The 22,042-nt window shown below is 39.0% G+C and overlaps 1 protein-coding gene across 4 annotated transcripts in view; it reads left to right on the top strand.

Annotated features, from left to right (window-relative positions):
* LOC139164439 (ferric-chelate reductase 1-like) overlaps positions 1-22,042 on the top strand; it is a 51,582-nt gene that overhangs the window by 24,041 nt on the left and 5,499 nt on the right. For all 4 annotated transcript variants that reach the window (XM_070746565.1, XM_070746568.1, XM_070746566.1 and 1 more), the window contains exons 6-13: positions 6,937-7,116; positions 9,898-9,999; positions 11,342-11,489; positions 14,036-14,152; positions 14,969-15,084; positions 15,979-16,065; positions 18,421-18,518; positions 20,612-20,670. In XM_070746565.1, coding sequence (XP_070602666.1) covers positions 6,937-7,116; positions 9,898-9,999; positions 11,342-11,489; positions 14,036-14,152; positions 14,969-15,084; positions 15,979-16,065; positions 18,421-18,518; positions 20,612-20,670 — 907 coding nt within the window. The remainder of the gene's footprint in view (positions 1-6,936; positions 7,117-9,897; positions 10,000-11,341; positions 11,490-14,035; positions 14,153-14,968; positions 15,085-15,978; positions 16,066-18,420; positions 18,519-20,611; positions 20,671-22,042) is intronic.

Genomic DNA, 22,042 nt, shown 5'->3' with positions numbered 1-22,042 from the left:
TTTTGTAAAAATGAAAATGAATAACAAAAAAAGCATGGAAAAATATAAAGAAATGTTTTCCAAACTTCTTTGTAGCAGGCACAAACATAACAATTACTGGTTGAAAGGTATAATTCTTTAGCTTGGCTCTAAAATCTTTGGAATTTTTGGGTCAAGATTCAGATTGGTTAGGAGGTATACGATATTTAGGGTATCTTGGTAAATTATATGCCTTTCCTGGAAGAATGGCTTTAAGGGATGATGTTTGGGGATCCTATGTCAATATTTTAATTATTATTTTTTATCGCCTAAACTCTTTTGAAATTCAGCATATAATTTTTAAATATAAGTAAATGAATAAAATTATGAGACTGTCTGGAGCTTTGACATGTTTAGATATTTTTATTATGATGAATTTTCTTTTTTATTAGATATTGCAATATTTATGTTTAACTTGATTTACAAATTTTGGGTACTGTATCTACACTCACTCATCTCTACCTCCAGCAGCACATAAGCCCAATAAATAAGTTAATGGAAAAATTCAGATCAGCATATTCAATCTAGTTAAGGTTACAAAATCCTTAAAGGTTCATGTCTGCATTTTGGAACACTCCTCGTTTAGGCCTGAATTTCTCAGGTTTCAGTGACAGCTAGAAGTATACTTGCATGCTAAATCTAGTGTGTAACTGCATGCATGCATTCCTAGAGATATTGGATCTGGCCATAGCAATGCATGCCTTAATTATATCCTGCTGGAATTACTGTATTAGTGTAGTATGTTCTATATGCGGCTACCTTTAGAAAGTTGAAAAGTTCATTGATATGGCCATTGATCCATTTCTGGACAAAATTCAAAGTGCTGTCTAGAGCCTATAATGGCACATGTCATATGCAGGCAAGTTCTTTGAAAAGTGACAAGTTTCCAGATGGGGCTGATTGGAGTTCACGGCTTTGATGAAGGATCCTGCTGTAATAAGAGATCAATATGACAGGAAGCTGAGATGCTGTTCTAAGGTTTATGACATCCCCATCAAGGGAGGTCTAACTGTTTCCTATATGTAAGTCTGAAGGCACTAAAAAAAAAAAAATATTTATTTATTTATTAGATTTGTATGCCGCCCTTTTCCGTAGACTCGGGGCGGCTAACAAAAGTAATAAACAGCATGTAACAAATCTAATGTTTAAAATAATTAAAAAACCCTTATTAAAACCAAACATACACACAAACATACCATGCATAAATTGTATAGGCCTAGGGGGAAAAGGGTAGTTCAGTTCCCCCAAGCCTGACGACAGAGGTGGGTTTTGAGGAGTTTACCAGACAACATTGTTTAGTTGACGGGACCCGAAGAAGACCGTCTCTGTGGGACCTAACCGGTCGCTGGGATTCGTGCGGCAGAAGGCAGACCCGGATGTATTCTGGTCCGATGCCATGAAGGGCTTTATAGGTCATAACCAACACTTTGAATTGTGACCGGAAACTGATCAGCAACCAATGCAGACTGCGGAGTGTTGGTGTAACATGGGCATACCTTGGGAAGCCCATGATTGCTCTCGCAGCTGCATTCTGCACGATCTGAAGTTTCCGAACACTTTTCAAAGGTAGCCCCATGTAGAGAGCATTACAGTAGTCGAGCCTCAAGGTGATGAGGGCATGAGTGACTGTGAGCAGTGACTCCCGGTCCAGATAGGTCCAAAAAATAAAATAAACAGCCTTTATTAAACATATCTTAAGGTTTTGATTGGAGGGATTTTGCTCAGATGATGTATTGCTTTGAATTGCTTTGATGCATATTGTTGTCTATATCGAGTATCATTTTAGTGGACTATCAACAATTGCACTTAATATGTACTTTCCAGCAGTGACATCACAATATTGATAAAATGATTAGGGCGGTTATTTATCACTTATACTTATCATTTATTTGTTAGTTATACATTTTAAAATTGTTAGTATGTCTCGGTGCAGCTAGGCTACGAGACCTTCGACATACACAAAGCAGAATTTAAGGTAAGAGTGTAGATGTGTGATACAGCCAGTAACAACACAGACTTAGTATGCTAAACAAGTATTATTTACATATATACATATTTACAAGCATAAAGCAGAAATAAACAACAAACAGCACATAGCAGCACGAAACAGAATATACTCCCTACACAAGGTAAAGGCAAAGAATGAATGAGCTATCCAGCATCATCATTGGGAGAGAGGGCTGGCGCCCTCTTATGGCAAACCAGCCAAAGTCCTTAAAGGTATATTGCATCTATAAAGGTACAAACTACAATTGATAATTAACATACATGACAACTCCAAATACTGGTGAGTACCATGTACTCACAAAAATGCTAGTGTTTTCTTTATTTCAGTTGCTTTATTTACTTAAACCTTGATATGGTTTCTCACATTGTATAAAACAAACACTAGGTGACTATGAGCCATTTATATAAATAACAAAAAATACAACATAATTAAAACTCTAACCTATCATCAGGCACTCTAACATTGCATCTTAAGAAGAGAAATATTGAGCCTATCTCTTAACGACCTTCCGGAAGACAGAGATGGTAGGGACCCTCCATAATTCAAAGGGAGACTGTCCGATATACGAGGTGCCACTATAGAAAGAGATGGCTTTTTAGGTGCCACCAAATAGCAACATTTAAAAGTGGGGAACTGGGGCACACATATCCTTATCCAATATGGAGGGATGGGTAAGTATCATTGAGAAGAGGAAATATCTTAAATAGCACGGGGTGTACCCTATAGGACTTTAAAGGTGAAAACTATAATCTTATATTGCACCACAAAATAAACTGGAAGCCAGTGCAGCTTTCACACAGCAGTGGTGTAACATGGGCAAAATATAGAGCATTTGGAACGGCACATTGCTGCATACTCGACCAATTGAAATCTTTGACCAAATGTCCATATATAGTGGTTCAAATGTCGTGGTTTAAACGAGAAATGATTAAAGTTTGGGTTATCATGAACACATTTCCTAGATATTGACTCTGTCTGTCTGTCTGTCTGTCTGTCTGTCTGTCTGTCTGTCTGTCTGTCTGTCTATTAAATATATATGGCAAGATGACTGTCATGGCTGTCTAAATAAAGTGGTGTTATTTTTGGGGGAAAAATCCTTTAGGCTTTTTGCAGAATGAACATGTTACATTCTCAGACTGAAGCACATAGGCTTCAATTAGGTCCTCTATTCTGGAGGGAAAATTAGGTCCTCTATTCTGGAGGGAAAATACTGACTGCTGATTGGCTAGATTATCTGGCAGCTCCCTATAAAAGTGTTGGCTGTCAGACAGAGCCTTTACTGGATTGTATATATCTGCCAAATAAAGAGTGGTTCTTTTGTAGCCACTTCTGTCTGCCTCTTCCGTTCACCCTATTTAACAGAACAAAATTCTATCCTCTTTTTTTTAAAAAAATAGGCCCCCATGTATTTTTAAACTGCATAGAGTTAGTAATTACTACAGCACTTTGCGTTGATTTAAAACATCTTTAATTGTTCCACCGAATGAATATATCTGTATTGTACAATTAAGTGTCTGACTAGGATAGGACTGTAATTGTAGTGTGCATCCCAAATTATAGACTTCTATTACTGTGATGTCAAGTATCTGGCTTAAACAGAATTGTGGATTTGAGGCTTAGAGCATAATAATTGGCCAGAAAATGAACACTTTAAAAATGCTTTAATATGAAAAGAAATGAACCAAATCAACAAAACAAGGCTGATTAAATTACATAGATAAACTCAGGGTCCCCCCCCCCCAAATATAATTTTACATTACCATTTTGGAAATGAGAGGTTAAAAACTAATACAAATCAATATAAAATGTGGAAAAAAAAGAAACAAAGCTAAAACTACGAGAAAAGAAAAAGAAAAATAGAAAAGAAAAAAGATATAAAGTAATACTTTCCAATTATAAGTACTAATATATTATTACAATACATCAATATCATGTTATTTGTAATACAGCTACAAATTTACCTCTATGGTTACAACATAACTTTCTTCTTTCTATAATTTAATTAATTTTAAATCATAAACTATAAGCTTTTTTTCCTGTTTTATGCAAAAAATCATCAGGGGTTTCTCACCAGCAATAAATAGTGTTTTTTCTAATTTCATATTCAAGTCAATTTAGCTACCTCAAGCAGTTCCACCATCTTTACCAACCATTCTTCTATTGTGAGGTAATGCTGAATCTTTCCATCTTTGTATATACAATAATCTTGCAGCAATCACATACAAAAACAAAATCTTTATTGGTATTTGTCCTTTGATCCAAAAAGAAACACTTCTGGTCTGGGTCATATATTAATTTTAAAAAGCTGCTAAATCAGTGTCTGTATTTTAAATTTTCTAGCTTTTTTTTATGGCCCTTCCTCTGTGGGGATCTATAGAGCTCAGAGCTTTCTGTGCTCCTTTTTGACATATACATGATACTGCTGGGTAGGATCATCCCTCACCAAGGGACAAGGTATCATGAATATGTTGATGATATCCAACTATATATTTTCATCCTGGGTGAAGGAGACATATTTTCATGGTGTCTGGTGGCTGTGGAAGTCTGAATGGGGGATAAAAACTTCCACTGAACCCTGGTAAGGCAGAGTGGTTGTGAGTAGGCCCTCTGTATCCAGGGGTTTATCACTTTTGGTCTTGGATGGTGGAGTCACTGGAATCAATAGTACCTATGGTCTGCAAAATGTACTGAATCCTTTATTTATTTATTTATTTATTTATTTATTTATTTATTTATTTATTTATTTATTTATTTATTTATTTATTTATTTATTTATTTATTTATTTATTCATTCATTATGTATGTATGTATGTATGTATGTATGTATTTATTTATTTATTTGCTTATTTGCTTATTTACTCACTCACTCACTCACTCACTCACTCATTCATTCATTCATTCATTCATTCATTCATTCATTCATTTGATTTTTATGCCGCCCTTCTCCTCAGACTCAGGGCGGCTCACAACATGTTAGCAATAGCACTGTTTAACAGAGCCAGCCTATTGCCCCCACAATCTGGGTCTTCATTTTACCCACCTCGGAAGGATGGACGGCTGAGTCAACCTTGAGCCGGTGATGAGATTTGAACCGCTGACCTACAGACCTACAGTCAGCTTCACTGGCCTGCAGTACAGCACTCTACCTGCTGCGCCACCCCGGCTCATTGGTCATAATCTATAAAGGTCTACATGGCATATGGACAGGCTTCCTGTGGGACCAGCTGTGCTCCATCACCAGCTGTGCCCCATCAACCCAACCCACTCAATCAGGCAGTGAGATATGATGCAGACCCAATCAGTCAAATAATTTTGACTGGTAAGGTCTAAGGAAGAGTGGCTTCTCTGCCACTGCCTCCACATTATGGAACATCCTTCCTCCAGGGGTGAGATGGCCCTATATGAGACCCCGCTCTGCTTTATTACCAATATTAAATGATCTCTTTTCTTTCTTTGAACTGTTATGTTATAATTTTTTAAACTTTTAATTGTAAATTTATTATTATTATTTATTGGATTTGGATGCCGCCCCTCTCTGCAGACTCGGGGCGGCTAACAACAATGATAAAAATAGCATGTACAATCCAATTAATAAAACAACTAAAAACCCTTATTATAAAAACCAAACATACACACAAACATACCATACATAACTTGTAATGGCCTAGGGGGGAAGGAATATCTTAACTCCCCCATGCCTGGCGATAAAGGTGGATCTTGAGTAATTTGCGAAAGACAAGGAGGGTGGGGGCCGTTCTAATCTCTGGGGGGAGTTGATTCCAGAGGACTGGGGCCGCCACAGAGAAGGCTCTTCCCCTGGGGCCTGCCAAACGTATTAATAGTAATAATAATGTTTTATTGTTAATTTTATATTTTGCTTTATATGTTGATTATACTGTACACTGTTCAGAGCCTCTCCTTGAGGAAGATGGGCCATCTAGAAATATAAAATATGAATAAGCAAATATAACCAGATTTTTAGCTTACTACATGATACATTTTCACTTGTTCTCATTTCTTATTTCAAATTTCAACAGAACTTTATAGTACCTTTTAGCAGATGTTCATCATCTGCATACAATTCTCTTTCAAATCAGTCTTACAAGAACACTGTTGACCAGTGTTCCCTCTAATTTTTTTTTGGGGTGGGCGGAAAAGTATAGTGTCTGAGCGGCAGTCCTTTCGGGACTGGGCGGCACAGGAATAATAAATAAATAAATAAACAAACAAACAAATAAAAAACCCACCCTGTTTTGCCTCAGAGAATTTCAAAATAAAATACTGTACTGTGTGTCTATAACAGTGAGCTCATAATAGGGCAACTCTATCAATATCAAAATGCCACTTAAATAGTTGAGCTAGTTTCAAACTAGATTTTGATTTTCTTTCTCTCTTCCTTACTCCCATTCTTTTTCTTTTTCTTTTCCTTCCTCTCTTTTTTCTATCTGTTTCTCTCTCTTCCTCTCTTCCTCTCTCTCTCCTTCCCTCTCACTCTTTCCCTCTCGGCTTCTGGGCAGGTTTGGAAAACTCTGAGTTGATGATGATTTTTAAGTGAGCGATTGCTCACTGCTCAGCTTAGAGGGAACTATGCTGTTGACTATCCCTCTGCCCCCTGTTCTTTTCTTAATTTTATTTTCCATTCCCCTTAAGAAAATTCTAGCATTGTGTGATTAGTTAGCCATTTGTGTTTGCCTGCTATTTCTCATCTATAAAATGGTTCTTGTGCCGAGAGTCACAAAGGGAACATTATTTGGGGGAGCAATGTTTAATCGGTAAATAGAACTTTTGTAGTTGTGGCAAATGTATTTCCCTTAAATCCTATAACTGAGTTACTGATGATGTGAAAATGCCCCATTTCTCAAGCAGTGGTGGTATGTGGAATAATACACCCTTGCTTTTTGTCACCTTAGTTCAATTCTTCAGACTGTGGAGATCGCAAGTTCTGTGTCAGAAATCCAACACACTGTGACCCTAAAGACAACAATTGCTTCTTTCTCTCCTTCAAGCAAGATGAGGACTCCGTATGGATTGAAATGAGTGGTCCCAGTGAAGGCTACATTGCCTTTGCATTATCTCATGATCAATGGATGGTTAGTAAATCTTCTGGCAGCTGGAAAAAATGGAAGCACCTTTTGAGGCTACTCCTTTGATCATTTATTATGGTTTTAACTTGGGTAATTTCTATAGAGTACATGAGCAAAAGGGTGGTGTTCATCAAAATCTTTCCTATATGAATTTGTTTATTAAACTGCCCATGATATGACATAGCTTGTAGCAGGGATAGTTTAAAAGAAAAAAAAAAGTTAGCACAGCATCTGTTCTAGCTGCATTCTGTCTAAGTTGTTGTTGTTGTTGTTGTTGTTATTATTATTATTATTATTATTATTATTATTATTATTATTAAGATTAGATTACATTAGATTTATTGGATTTATATGCCGCCCCTCTCCGCAGACTCGGGGCGGCTCACAACAATGGTGAAGAACAATACATAGTAACAAATCTAATATTTTAAAATCTAGGTTACAGTTTTAGATTAAAAAGTCCAAAAAAAAGAAACCCCAATATATAAAAAACAACACACAATCGAATCATACACAAAAACTACATGGGCAATTCCCCCATGCCTGACGGCAGAGGTGGGGTTTAAGAAGTTTACGAAAGGCAAGGAGGATGGGGGCAATCCTGATCTCTGGGGGGAGCTGGTTCCAGAGGGTCGGAGCCACCACAGAGAAGGCTCTTCCTCTGGGGCCCGCCAGACGACATTGTTTAGTCGACAGGACCCGGAGAAGGCCAACTCTGTGGGACCTAACCAGTCGCTGGGATTCGTGCGGCAGAAGGCGGTCTCGCAGATATCCTGGTCTGATGTCATGAAGGGCTTTATAGGTCATAGCCAACACTTTGAATTGTGACCAGAAACTGATCGGCAGCCAATGCAGACTGCGGAGTGTTGGAGTAACATGGGCATATCTGGGGAAGCCCATGATTGCTCTCGCAGCTGCATTTTGCACGATCTGAAGTTTCCGAAAACTCTTCAAAGGTAGCCCCATGTAGAGAGCGTTACAATAGTCGAGCCTCGAGGTGATGAGGGCATGAGTGACTGTGACTGTGACTCCCAATCCAAATAGGGCCGCAACTGGTTCACCAGGCGAACCTGGGCAAACGCCCCCCTCGCCACAGCTGAAAGATGTTTCTCTAATTTGAACTGTGGATCGAAGAGGACGCCCAAGTTGCAGACCCTAAAGTTAATAATAATAAAAATAAGCACATTAAAAGTGGTCAAAATCTTGTGCAATCATGAAATCTCAGATTCTAGCATTCTTACTGAAAATCTTGCAGTATGATTAACCTTTAATCTTAGATTATCCACAATTGACCTCTCCCCTTTTCTAACAGGTCTGTAAGGGGCGTGCATAAGCGCACTATTGTGCCTACCATCCCTGTCCTACTGTCCTATTGACTTTTATCATTACTTTTTATCATTACTTTTCTAATGTTTTATTTATACAAATTATAATTTGTTTGAAAAATATATAAAATAAATAAATAAATAAATAAAATAAAATAAATAAAATTATGACATTTGAAAATATGGGAGGGGGGAGGGAGTTCCCAGGCAATTATGGGAAGTCGTGTATTGATATCCAAAGTCTGAGAAAACTCTTTACCCTCGATAATGGGATAAATGTTGTATAATTTCTGGCATAATCTTTTTTTTATTGGGGCAATGGTATGTATTTATTTAAGGTTCATTTCTTATGAATTGTTCCCTAAACTATTTTAATGAAACCCTGCATTATGCTCTGCCAGATTTTTCAGCCACCTATATCTTCCCTTTGAGGTGGAATGTAATGAATTTCATAGACTTGCCTCACTATATAAAAGGTCAACGAGATATATCTCTAACTCATCATTCTCCACCCTGATACTTTCTAGATTGATTTATAATTAGTAATGCTTGTAAATTAATGTACAACTCTCATGGTTCTCAAAATCCAACCCTTTTTTAGAATCAACACAATCAGCACAGTGCAGATATGAAGATCTCAAGAAGTGCTATATTGCCACAAGTGATAAGCAGCACTTTTTAAAAAAAATCTGTGGTTCTGGGAAGAAAGAAAGGAAGGAAGGAAGGAAGGAAAGAAAGAAAGAAAGAAAGAAAGAAAGAAAGAAAGAAGAAAACTACCAATTTATGAATGACTAAACCACAGCTAGCATGTTAAATTCAGGCCTAATGTAACATGTTTAGAGGATACTATTTGGGGAGGTTGCATTTAATTATTAACTTACTCTAAATTTGAATATATATATATTCATATATATATATATATATATATATATATATATATATATATATATACACACACACATACACACACACACACACACACACACACACACACACCGCCCCTCCCCGTAGACTCGGGCCGGCTCACAACACAATAAAACAGTTCATGACAAATCTAATAATTTACAATTTAAAATATTTTAAAAAACCCATTTTTAAGCAGGCATACCTACAAACATACCATATATAAATTATATAGGCCCGGGGGAGATATCTCAGTTCCCCCTTGCCTGACAACAAAGGTGGGTTTTAAGGAGTTTACGAAAGGCAAGGAAGGTAGGGGCAGTTCTAATCTCTGGGGGGAGCTGGTTCCAGAGAGTCGGGGCCGCCACAGAGAAGGCTCTTCCCCTGGGGCCCGCCAACCGACATTGTTTAGTTGACGGGACCCGGAGAAGGCCCACTCTGTGGGACCTAATCGGTCGCTGGGATTCGTGCAGCAGAAGGCGGTCTCGGAGATATTCTGTGCCATGTAGACTTGCAAAGTAAAGTGTAAAAAGAGTTTTTAAATCTCTGTTTTTTCCAGGGTGATGGTGATGATGCATATTTTTGCATTAGTGAAGCTTATAGTGTTGACATCAGGACAGCTCTCCTGGTTGGGCGATCTTATCCGGAATTTGACTCGAAGGTACTGTAACTTCATGTTATTCCAGGGTTGAACTCTGAATGGTCTTGTTACAAAATACCTTGCATAGTACAAACAAATGTGTTAAGATAAGTTGTCTTGCTAACAAAAATCCATGGAGACCTGTGATTTTCCTCCCAATTTGTCACATAGAATCCGTAAGAATTCTGTATGAAATCTTCTTTACATCATGGAAAACAACTGCAAAAGTTAAAAGAAGCTTTTTAAAGGGGTTGGACGTTAGGAAACTTTATCCTGTCTCTGGCTCTCCTTTGCAGAGTTATTTTTATGCATTTTGAACAGTACTATGTAATGGAGAATTCTTGAGTCCCAGGAGAAGGGCGGCCTAGAAATTGAACAAACAAATAAATGAATAATAACTTAGTACATCTGAATACAGTTGTTCTATGTAACTACTATGTTGTTGAACAAAGCAATATGTATGGCCTTTCTTCAACTATTTCTACAGAATGTAGATATAGTTGTTGTTATTCTACACACAGATTAGTATGTCTCAGAGGAAAAGCTACATGCACTATCAACATTTTAGGTCCCTAGTTGGATCAAGGTGTTTGCATTTAATTGACTTCATTTTGCAATGATAAATATTAGACAAACCGTTGCCTCATTCCTGACAAGCTCAATGTATACCTATTTTTACTGGTATTGTAGAAAACCAGTAAAGACGCTATATGATAACGGAGTTAAGAGGACTGTAATTTAAGGTTTCAAATGGCCTTGGAACGATTCAATATTGGGGTTCATTTGAAGGATCCAGTTTTTAATTATGTGATCCATAGGGTTCGCAAGCCTCAAATTGGCTGCCGAAAAATGATCAGTCTAGTTATATGTTGGCTTTTTAGTTTTCAAAAGCATTATAGTTTTTACAAGCCAGCAGGATCGTTCTGAAGACATTTGAGAAGGTCACTAAACTTAAAATGGGAAACAGCCAGGGGTGGGTTCCTACAGGTGTGATCCAGTCTGTCTTTGTTGGTCTGTGTGCTCTCTGAGCATGCACAGAAGGAAAATCGTCCCTCTGTGCATGCGCAGAAGCAAAATTGTACTGGGGATGCACATGCGCATGAGCAAAACATCTCAATGCGCACGCAGCGTACTGGTAGGAAAAAGTAAACAACCCTCCTCTGGAAACAGCCATGACTTGTTTTGCTAAATATTTCTTATCTGCTTCATAAAATGCAGCTAATTGAGCCTGTTTGGGTTTGGTATGTTCCTTCTTTGCTAACGATAAGTAGCTGATAAGATTTTGACAGAAGTAGTCACAATATATGTGATGTTTTATCTTTTTGAGATACAAAAGATAAATCTGCATTGCCTGTTTGTTTAGAATGGTTTGGAGAATATATCTTGGAGACTGGCTGATGGCCTTATCCAGTGTTCTTTCAGAAGAAGAATTCACCTTCCAGCTTCTACAAGAAGATATAATCTGGATGCAAGCTATTACATATTTCTGGCTGATGGTGAAATTGGTGCAGGTAAAAAGTTTATGACTTGTAAGTAAAAAACCTTCCTGAACATTAAGTTTCACACCAGGCATATTTTTCATGCTGAATTCCAAGCATTACTTGGGCTTCACCTGTTGCCAGCTAATGTTTGGGTTGGAGAAGGAAAAATAATTATTGATTCATGATTAATCTTAATGAGGCTGTGGAAGAGCCTTAATAATAGGTATGGATATCACAACCTTTCTTTTCCTTGAGTTTTTAACATATTGGATTTGTATTTTGTAGAGTTGTACCATGCTTGCAGTTGTCATCAATATGAATCTAAATAAATTCCTCCCCTCCTTATTTCTATTGGTACATGAGGTTGAATGGTGTGATCTTTCTGTTGCAGATTCACAATATGAATAGCAATGGAAATTTCATGCAAGACTTCATACTATATGTTTAAGAAACGCCCAAGCAGTTTAAGCTGGATTACTGCTTTCCAGAGATTATGGTCTATGACTCTCATCATTCCCAAACAGCATTTTTATTATACCGGCAAATTAATTTCACGAATCCCAGCGGCCGATAAGGTCCCACAGAGTTGGCCTTCTCCGGGTCCCGTCAACCAAACAATGTCGTTTGGCGGGGCCCAGGGGAAGATCCTTCTCTGTGGTGGCCCCAGCCCTCTGGAACCAACTCCCCCCAGAGATTAGAACGGCCCTCCTTGTCTTTCGCAAGATACTCAAAACCCACCTGTATCGCCAGGCATGGGGGAACTAAGACATCTCCCCCAGGCTTTTTATATTTCATGTTTGGTATGTATGTGCTGTATGGTTTTTAATTGTTGGGGTTTTTATATATTTTTCATTATTAGATTTGTCCCATTGTTACACTGTTTCTTATTACAGTTGCGAGCCGCCCTGTGTTTCGGAGAGGGGCGGCATACAAATCTAATAATAATAATAATAATAATAATAATAATAATAATAATAATAATAATAATAAATAATAATATTAAGCTAAGATTTACTTTCCAGGTGTGTTAATTTACACCTGGAAAGTAATTATTATTATTATTATTATTATTATTATTATTATTATTATTATTATTATTATTACTTTCCAGGTGTAAATTAACACACTTGGAAAGTAAATCTTAGCTATAATGTAGATTCTGATGTCACAATTATATTTATGTATTACTTCAATTCAATAGCTATTCATTTCAGATAGAATACCCTGGATGGCTCAGAGCAATTAAAAGCAATATAAAACCCCCCAAACAATTAAAAAAAAACTTAAGTGGTAAGAACAATCGAAAAACCATGTAATAACACAGTATATAGTCAAGTCACACCAAAACCCATCAATAATAATCAACACACTACAGCCACTATCTACCTTCAGTTCCCCACACTGATAGCAAAACCAAGTCTGTAAGGCTTTTTCCAGTGCTAGTAGAATCGGCTGATCTAGGGGAATAATGTTTCAAAGGATGGAACACAACAGAAAATATCTTTTCCTGGGCCCTGCCAGATGGCATCCCTAGTAGGTGCAACATAGAGCATACCTTTATTAGATGTAGACGGAGAGGTGGTCCTTCAAGCAACCTGCACTATAAAGGGTCATTGCCAGTACCTTGCATTCAATCCAGAAGTAAATTGGTAAGCAATGCAATTTGCAGAGTAGAGTTGTAACTTGCACTGAATGAGGAGTGCACAGTAACCACTTACATAGCTGCATTCTGCACTAGCTGGGATTTCCAATATTTTTCAAGGGCAGCAGCCTCCTGTAGAACCCATTGAGTTGTCAACATGGGATGTGTGATTGTGTGAGGAATTGTGAGCAGGGCCTCCCAGGCCAGCAATGGGTGCTACTGGCATGCAACACACAGTTATGCACAGCTGTTCCTGGCCACAGCTGCCACTTGTCTCTTGAACCCAGTAGGACCCACAGGTCTAGAAGGAAATTCTGCACAGGTTCTGCTTGTGCTTATGCAACCCTGTCCAGAACAAGTCCCCAGAATTGAGTTCCCAAAACCCAACGCTACTAGGTTGGTCCATACCCTTCAGACATTGAGATAGGGCCATCTAAATTCATAGCACCACCTAAATGGCTTGCAGCAGAGATAAACAGCGTACTGAGGTTTATGATATTACTGCATACTGTTGTTAATTTTTCCATGGCAAAGGATCAATATCATATCAACACATGGAATGCACTGAAATGCTAATTTTCACCAAGAACCATTTGAAGGGTTGACTCTGGGTAGCAGATTGGGACCAGTCTCTGAAGCAAACAGAATTTCTGTTCTGAAGTCTTCACCAAGGGAGCTACTGTTATTTACTTTTCCTTTGCTAGTAGTGCATGGCAGTGGGGTGTTTTTCTTTAGATTTTTAATTAGTTAATTGGATTAAGCTATTGTGTATTGTATATTTTATATGTTGTGATAGATAGATAGGTAGATAGGTAGATAGGTAGATAGGTAGATAGGTAGATAGGTAGATAGATAAATAGATAAATAGATAAATAGATAAATAGATAAATAAATAATCTATTATTTCCTTCCTCCCCCCTGCCCCGAAATACAGAAGGTGACTTCTACAAACACCAACAACAGCCTCTGGTTACAAGTGGAAAATACAACATTCTAGGCCCATTAAAAGATATTGGAGGATCCCGCTCTCCATTGCTGATCAAATTCCATGGCAAGTTTATTTTTTACAATTTTGTGAAATGCTATAAAATACATATGTACTAAATGGGGCTCTTGTGCGATGGCTTGGGGTCGGATTATATGAAGAGGTCCAATTGTTACTGCCTAACACCGTGGTGGGGAACCTATGGGATGTGTGCTAGAAGCAGTTTGTAGAGCCATCCCGTGTGAGACGTGTGACCTCGCTGGCTCCTTTTCCACATTCTTATGCAGATACCTGTGCAGCTAGCTGGCCTTCACTTACGTGGGAGCACCAAAACCTGTAAGAGTTCCATAGCGCAAGGAAGCACTGATATCCAAACTTCCGGGTTTCCATCGTGCACATGCCCGACAGTCAGCTGTACAGTGGGCATGCATCTACACTGGAAACTGGAAGTTTGGGTGCTGGTACACACATGCATGCCAGAACACTGCTCCTCTGGTGAGGCTGCACGGTCCAGACGGGATGGTTCTGCATGGCATTTTCGGCATGCAGTGACATAAAAATTTAACCATCTCTGGCGCAACAGTTCGGATAGCTCACAAGATTTGATTATTTTATTTTGTCTTCAGTCCCATAGAAAGGTGTTTTGCTCCAGAAAACATTGCAGAGAAACTTGGGAAAATACTATGGAAATATCTCTTTGGCCATTTGAATATCTTGTGGGTATTCAAACTCTACCAAACAAAATACAGTGCAAAGATTAGCTTGCAATAAAATAAATAAGGGAAGAAGGCAGTTAAAATGGAAACTTACTTTTAAGAGCAATAGGCTTTTTAGCACTGCAACTCAAGTCATTAGCAAATGTCTTGCATTTTTTTCTTTCAGGTGCACTAATGTTTGTTGGATGGATAACTACAGTTAGCATAGGGGTGATCGTTGCCCGGTTTTTCAAGTCTGTCTGTCCTAATACTCTACTGTTTGAAGAACAGATTTGGTTTCAGGTGAGGAAAAATTAATTGTGGAGTGTCTTTTTGGTGTATACAAAATATGTTTAGCAATGTTTCACTATTTATTTTTATGCATTTATCCATGCAATTTCTAAGCTGCCTAACTCAGCCAAATGATTCTGGTGACTTATAATTCTAAAACTATAAAACAGTTAAAACAACTAACATGGCATCGGACCAGAATATCTCTGGGATTGTCTTCTGTCACATGAATCCCAGTGCCCCATAAGGTCCCACAGAGTTGGCCTTCTCCGGGTCCCGTCGACTAAACAATGTCGTCTGGCAGGCCCCAGGGGAAGAGCCTTCTCTGTGGCGGCCCTGGCCATCTGGAACCAACTCCCCACAGAGATCAGAACTGCCCCACCCTCCTTGCCTTTTGTAAATTGCTCAAGACCCACCTATATCGCCAGGTATGGGGGAATTGAGACATCTCCCCCGGGCTTATATAGTTTATGTATGGTATGCTTGTGTTGTATGATTTTTAAATGATGGGTTTTAGATAATTTTTAATATTAGATTTGTTACATTGTATGCTGTTATTATTATTGTTGTGAGCCGCCCCGAGTCTTCGGAGACGGGCAGCATACAAATCTAATAAATTATTATTATTATTAATTATTAAAAACAATAAAAATGACCAAAAATAAATGTATTCAGCTGCTGAGATAGATAACCAACTAAAAGTAAATCTAGGAATTGGGGCCCTTAAAACCATTCTGAGGCCCAGGCCTGAGTACATAGCCACGTTTTACAAAAGGCTTTATACAAGAGTTTACTACTTGTTCCTAATATTCTTAACTAATGAATTTTCTGTGAAATGTTCTTGGTAATAGAGTATGTGTAATAGGCTGCTCTTTAGCATCTCTTAATGTATATGACTTTTTCTAGGTCCATCGTTTCTTGATGATAATAACAATATTGGTCACAAGCATATCTTTTGTTCTCCCTTTTATATATCGAGGAGGCTGGAATAAAGTAAGTGATGAAATTAATATGGATTTAACTGCTTAAAATCTAACAAGAATCATTTAAATCTTATTTTAAGGGCTTGGTATTCCATCCTTATCTCCTGTGTTCTCTAATGCCATCATCCTTTTCTCTTTCTGGGTACATACAATATATGAGTGAGCAAAATTAAATCATGAGGTAAAGGATTCAACTACATGAAGGTCTATGGTAATATAAATACTTTGTGGACTTTTATGTTCACCTGCAACCTGCTTTAGAAGGCCATCAGCCTTCAGAAAAAGCAAGGAAAATATATGACTAGAATGTGGTTATGATAGTACAGTAGTACCTCGTGATACGAACCCCTCATGATACGAACTTTTCGAGATATGAACCCGGGGTTCGGAAAATTTTTGCCTCTTCTTATGAACTTTTTTCACCTTATGAACCTGCCGCCCGAATGCCGTACCTGGAAGTTTGGCAAAAGTTCGGGTTCGGCTTTCGGGTTCGTAAGGCCAGCGAGAAGCGCCACCGCCCGGCTGTCGCCTTTGGAAACAGCCGGGGGGCTTCTCAGACTCTAGGAAGGACGTCTCCGTGATGTCAAAGCTCCGCCCATGGAATTCCCTATTGGGATTCCCCACCTTCGTTTGAGCCTCTCGACCGGCCGACAGCTCTGCTGCTCTTCTCGCAAGGTGACAGCCAGGCGGTGGGGCTTCTCGGCGGCCTCCCGAACACCGAACCTGAACCCGAACTTTTGCCGAACTTCTGAAACTTTTTTGCTTGCACGCATTAATTGATTTTACATTGTTTCCTATGGGAAACATTGTTTCATCTTACGAACGTTTCGCCTTATGAACCTCCTCCCGGAACCAATTAAGTTAGTAAGATGAGGCATTACTGTACTTTGAGAATTACCATATTTTGGGAGTATAAGACGCACCTTTCCCCTCTAAAAGAGGCTGAAAATTTGGGTCCATTTTATACTCTGAATGTAGCTCTTTTTGAAGCTAACAATCTTCCCATCTCTTACAGGCTTGTAGGCTTTTTCATTGCTAATCTCTCCGAAGGAGGTTTTTTCCCAGCCATGTCTTTGCAGGCTTTTTTTCATTGCTGCTCGTTCCAAATAAGGTTTTTTTAAGCCCTAATCAGGGGATAAAATAATGTGCTGAAGCTGACCGGTCTAAGGATGCTAGCCAGATGAATACCTGGTAGGAAGAGTCCCTCTCTCCATTTTCCTCCACAAAAGCTAAGGTGTATCTTATACTCTAGTGCATCTTATACTCCAAAAAATACAGTAGCTCAGAATAGTACTAATGTAGTTAAGGTTAGAGAATATAACAGAAAAATACCTGAACTTTATTGCTTGTGTTCTGGCAAAACAAAAATATCTTTTTACAGTTGTGTTTTGTCTAGGGAAACAGTTATGTATAAACCAAGTAGAATTAGTGTTGTGAAATCAAACTGATACATGATTTACCATAGAAGATTAAAAGCACCAGGGTTGTGATGTTTCTAGGACTGTAGACTCTTCAAACGTTTCCACATTTCTCCAGCGTTCACTATCAAGGATTTGTTTGTAATATTATATTTTGTGCTTTATTTTTTATGATACCCTACACAGAAAAGCTAACTCCCAATTGCCAAAGAGATTTTATTATAACCTTATCCCTGGGATTCTATTTGTGGGAACTTGTCCTTATTATAAATTATCATATCCAAAGTTTCCTGTTGTGATATGCGTGTTGCGAAAAAAGAAAATGATTGTGCCACTTGCCAGGTTTGGGACATCCTTTGGGTCCAGCTGATCCCTACCTTCTTGATCCTCTCTAAATTTTTGAAGACTAAGGGTTGCTTTGTGGGGTGTTTATGCTGGTTTTATGTTTTTTAGTTTTATTATTATTATTTGTAAGCTTTCCAGGTTTATGCTTTGTAACATATAAAAAGATAAAGGTAAAGGTTTCCCTTGCGTATATGTGCTACTCATTCCCGACTCTAGGGGGTGGTGCTCTCCACTGTTTCTAAGCCAAAGAGCCAGCGCTGTCTGTGGTCATGTGGCAGGCATGACTAAATGCCAAAGGTGCAGAGAATACTATTACCTTCCCATCAAAGGTGGTCTCTATTTTTCTACTTGCATTTTTATGTGCTTTCAAACAGCTAGGTTGGCAGAAGCTGAGAGAAGTAACAGTAGCTCAGTCTATTAGGTGCCATTAGGATTTGAACTGCCAAACTGCCAACCTTTCTGATTGACAAGCTCAGCATCTTAGCCACTGAGGCACCGCATCCCCTTGTAGCATATAGGTCAGCAATATCCAGTAAACCTTTTCAATAAACAAAATACATGAAAAGCCTAATTATAACTAACATTCTTTTTTTTAAATACAGCATGCAGGTTTTCACCCCTATTTCGGCTGCACTGTGATGGCTCTGGCACTTTTACAGGGTCTTATGGCAGCGTTTAGACCCCCTTCACAAGCACCAAGGTATTCTGATTTGATATTGTATTCTTAATAGGTCAAATGTTTCTCAATAAAATTGTTAGTAGTTTATTGGAAATCTTAAATTATCATTTAATTTAGCATCCTTTAGATGCCAAATTGTAGCTTCTAGAATTATCAGCCAAGTATTGATGTTGGCCAGTTTGGACCTGCAGCTTGGGGATTATAGGAACTTTATTTAACATATGTGGAAGTACCTTATTCTGTGTTATGCCGGGCTCCCTGGTAGGAGCCTCCCGAAAATTCAAGGGTACAAATTTCAGACACACACACGTTTGAAAATTCAAAACAATTCAAAACTTCAGAAGAGAAGGATTTAGGGGTAGTGATTTCTGACAGTCTCAAAATGGGTGAGCAGTGTGGTCAGGCAGTAGGAAAAGCAAGTAGGATGCTTGGCTGCATAGCTAGAGGTATAACAAGCAGGAAGAGGGAGATTGTGATCCCGCTATATAGAGCGCTGGTGAGACCACATTTGGAATACTGTGTTCAGTTCTGGAGACCTCGCCTACAAAAAGATATTGACAAAATTGAATGGGTCCAAAGACGGGCTACAAAAATGGTGGAAGGTCTTAAGCATAAAACTTATCAGGAAAGACTTAATGAACTCAATCTGTATAGTCTGGAGGACAGAAGGAAAAGGGGGGACATGATCGAAACATTTAAATATGTTAAAGGGTTAAATAAGGTCCAGGAGGGAAGTGTTTTTAATAGGAAAGTGAACACAAGAACAAGGGGACACAATCTGAAGTTAGTTGGGGGAAAGATCAAAAGCAACATGAGAAAATATTATTTTACTGAAAGAGCAGTAGATCCTTGGAACAAACTTCCAGCAGACGTGGTTGGTAAATCCACAGTAACTGAATTTAAACATGCCTGGGATAAACATATATCCATCCTAAGATAAAATACAGAAAATAGTATAAGGGCAGACTAGATAGATCATGAGGTCTTTTTCTGCCGTCAGTCTTCTATGTTTCTATGTTTCTATGTTCTTTATCACAAAATTCAAAATAAGCACTCTTTTTTGTATAGTAAAGAGCACTCGTCCCAAAACAACCGGGTAGTCTGTATAATTTCCCTTAAGCAGTCATTAAGTACTTAGCTAGCAGCTGTGAAGAAACTTCACACCCCTTCTTCTTCCAACGAAATGAGACACACACACACACACACACGTTGCTCTGCTTTGGTTTCAAAGGCATGAAAAATCAACAAACAAAATCCAGAAAACAGCAACACAGGATTCCTGAAGAACTGCGATCAGATACTCTTCCACAAAGGCCTAACCCACACGCTGCTATTTATAGCAGCAGCCCTAATTACTGAAGCCCCACCCAAACACAGGTGGCCTCTCTTATCTCCTGTAATATGTCCTTACTTGGTCTCTTCTACGCATAATTCTGCGCTTGCGTGGGTCCAAGACATCTTCATCCGAATCAATGGAAGATAATGGAGATTGACTGCCTGGGCTGTGTGCCAAGCCCTCCTTTTCCAAGTCACTCCCACTTTCTTCTTTGTCCGAGGAAACTAAACTCTGAACTGATTCTGTCGGCAATAACGCAGGCCTATGACATGTTGAAGTTTCCCCTGTATCCACCTCCACATTCCCTGGGGCAGGAGCTGGGCCAGAGCTAACGACAACAATTCTGTGTCTTTTATTTTAGGAAATTAGCCCCTGCAAACCTCCAAAGATCTGCAGACACTATTTTTCCCAGCTTGTATAAATGTTTAAATGAAAATGCATAAAACATTTTTCCTTTTCCTTTCCCCTCCTGTCTCCTTTCATTTTTCCTTTCCTTTTTGTTGAGTGCAAATACTGAAAAGGTAGGAGATTGGCAGTGAGACTTCAGCTCTTTAGTGGTTACAGTGAACAAATATCAGCCCCTGCCTGCTTTTGGCAGGGGTTTAAATAGGGAGCCCTTTTGGGAAGGAGCCAATCAGAATTTCCTTGCTCCACTTCCTTGTCGGACTGAAGTGAAAACTTCCCAGCTTCTCAGGACATAATGCTTTCTCCTTTCCTTTCTCCTTTTCCCTTTCCTTTCCTTGAAATGAGAAATGACTTCTTTCCTTTCTGAGAACAGAAGGAAGATTTTCAACTGGTTACATTGGAGCACTGGCACAACTGCTAGAATATTAGCTGGTGAGTTTCCTATCTTAATTATTCAATGTACAGCTGCATGTCACTTGAGAGGGAAAAAAGCCACTTTTCTGCTCTCTGCTGACTGCTTAAAATTCCTCTAATGCAATCTGTTGCTTTCCAGATGTGTTGGGGCACTCTCTGGCTACTCTCCATTCAGCATAATCTCAGAATTCAGGGAGTTGTGTTCAACATATCTAGCAGGCAAAATACTATTGTGGCATGAAATGGATATTCTGGTTGTAATCCAACTACATTTGTAAAAGTATAGTACAGTAGTGCATTTAGATTGTTTAAAGAACAGGAAGCTAGCAGCCTGCAAAATAAAGCTGCTAGACATAATCTTTATTTACAGCAATGTTTCTGGGCCTCACATATACCGTATTTTAAATATGTTCTTGGAAAATAAAAACAGCGGAGGACTGGAACTTGGTGTCAGAGCAGAAATTAGGGTTCAGATCAAATTAATAAATCTGCTCAAGTGCCTCAAACAAAAAGAGAAGTCAAAGAAGCAGAGGATCCTGGTAAGCGGAGGGCGTTTGCCCAGGTTCGCCTGGTGCACCAGTTGCGGCCCTATCTGGACCGGGACTCACTGCTCACAGTCACTCATGCCTTCATCACCTCGAGGTTCGACTACTGCAACGCTCCCTACATGGGGCTACCTTTGAAGAGTGTTTGGAAACTTCAGATCGTGCAGAACGCGGCCGCGAGAGCCATCATGGGGCTTCCAAGATCTGCCCATGTTTCACCAACACTCCGCAGCTTGCACTGGCTGCCAATCAGTTTCCGGTCACAATTCAAAGTGTTGATTATGACCTATAAAGCCCTACTTGGCATCGGACCAAAATATCTCCAAGACCGCCTCCTGCTGCACGAATCCCAGCAGCCGATTAGGTCCCACAGAGTTGGCCTTCTCCGGGTCCCGTCGACCAAACAATGTCGGCTGGCGGGACCCAGGGGAAGAGCCTCCCTCCAGAGATTCGAATAGCCCCCACCCTCCTCGTCTTCCGTAAAATGCTGAAGACCCACTTTTGTTGCCAGGCGTTGGGATAATTACCATCTTTCCCCCTTTTTATTATATTTTTGGCCTTACTGCATGATTGATTAGGTTGAATGTGTGTGACTGCATAGTTAGGGGTTTTATTATTTTATTAATGTCTTTTTAAATGGATTTAATTTTGTATTATTAGATTTGTAATGTATTGTATTACTGCTATGCTGTGAGCCGCCCTGAGTCTTAGGAGAGGGGCGGCACACAAATCTAATAAACTATAAACTATAAGTGAGCTGGTGGGAGCCAGCTTGTCAGAATGCCCACAAAAGCTCCTGAGATTTTATTTGGGGTAGGTGGTAAAAATGTCTGGGTTGTCTGATG

This window comes from Erythrolamprus reginae, chromosome 3, assembly GCF_031021105.1.
Source record: "Erythrolamprus reginae isolate rEryReg1 chromosome 3, rEryReg1.hap1, whole genome shotgun sequence".
Taxonomy (NCBI): domain Eukaryota; kingdom Metazoa; phylum Chordata; class Lepidosauria; order Squamata; family Dipsadidae; genus Erythrolamprus; species Erythrolamprus reginae.
The sequence above is the reverse complement of the archived record's forward strand: the minus strand, read 5'-3'. Positions and strand labels throughout refer to the sequence as shown.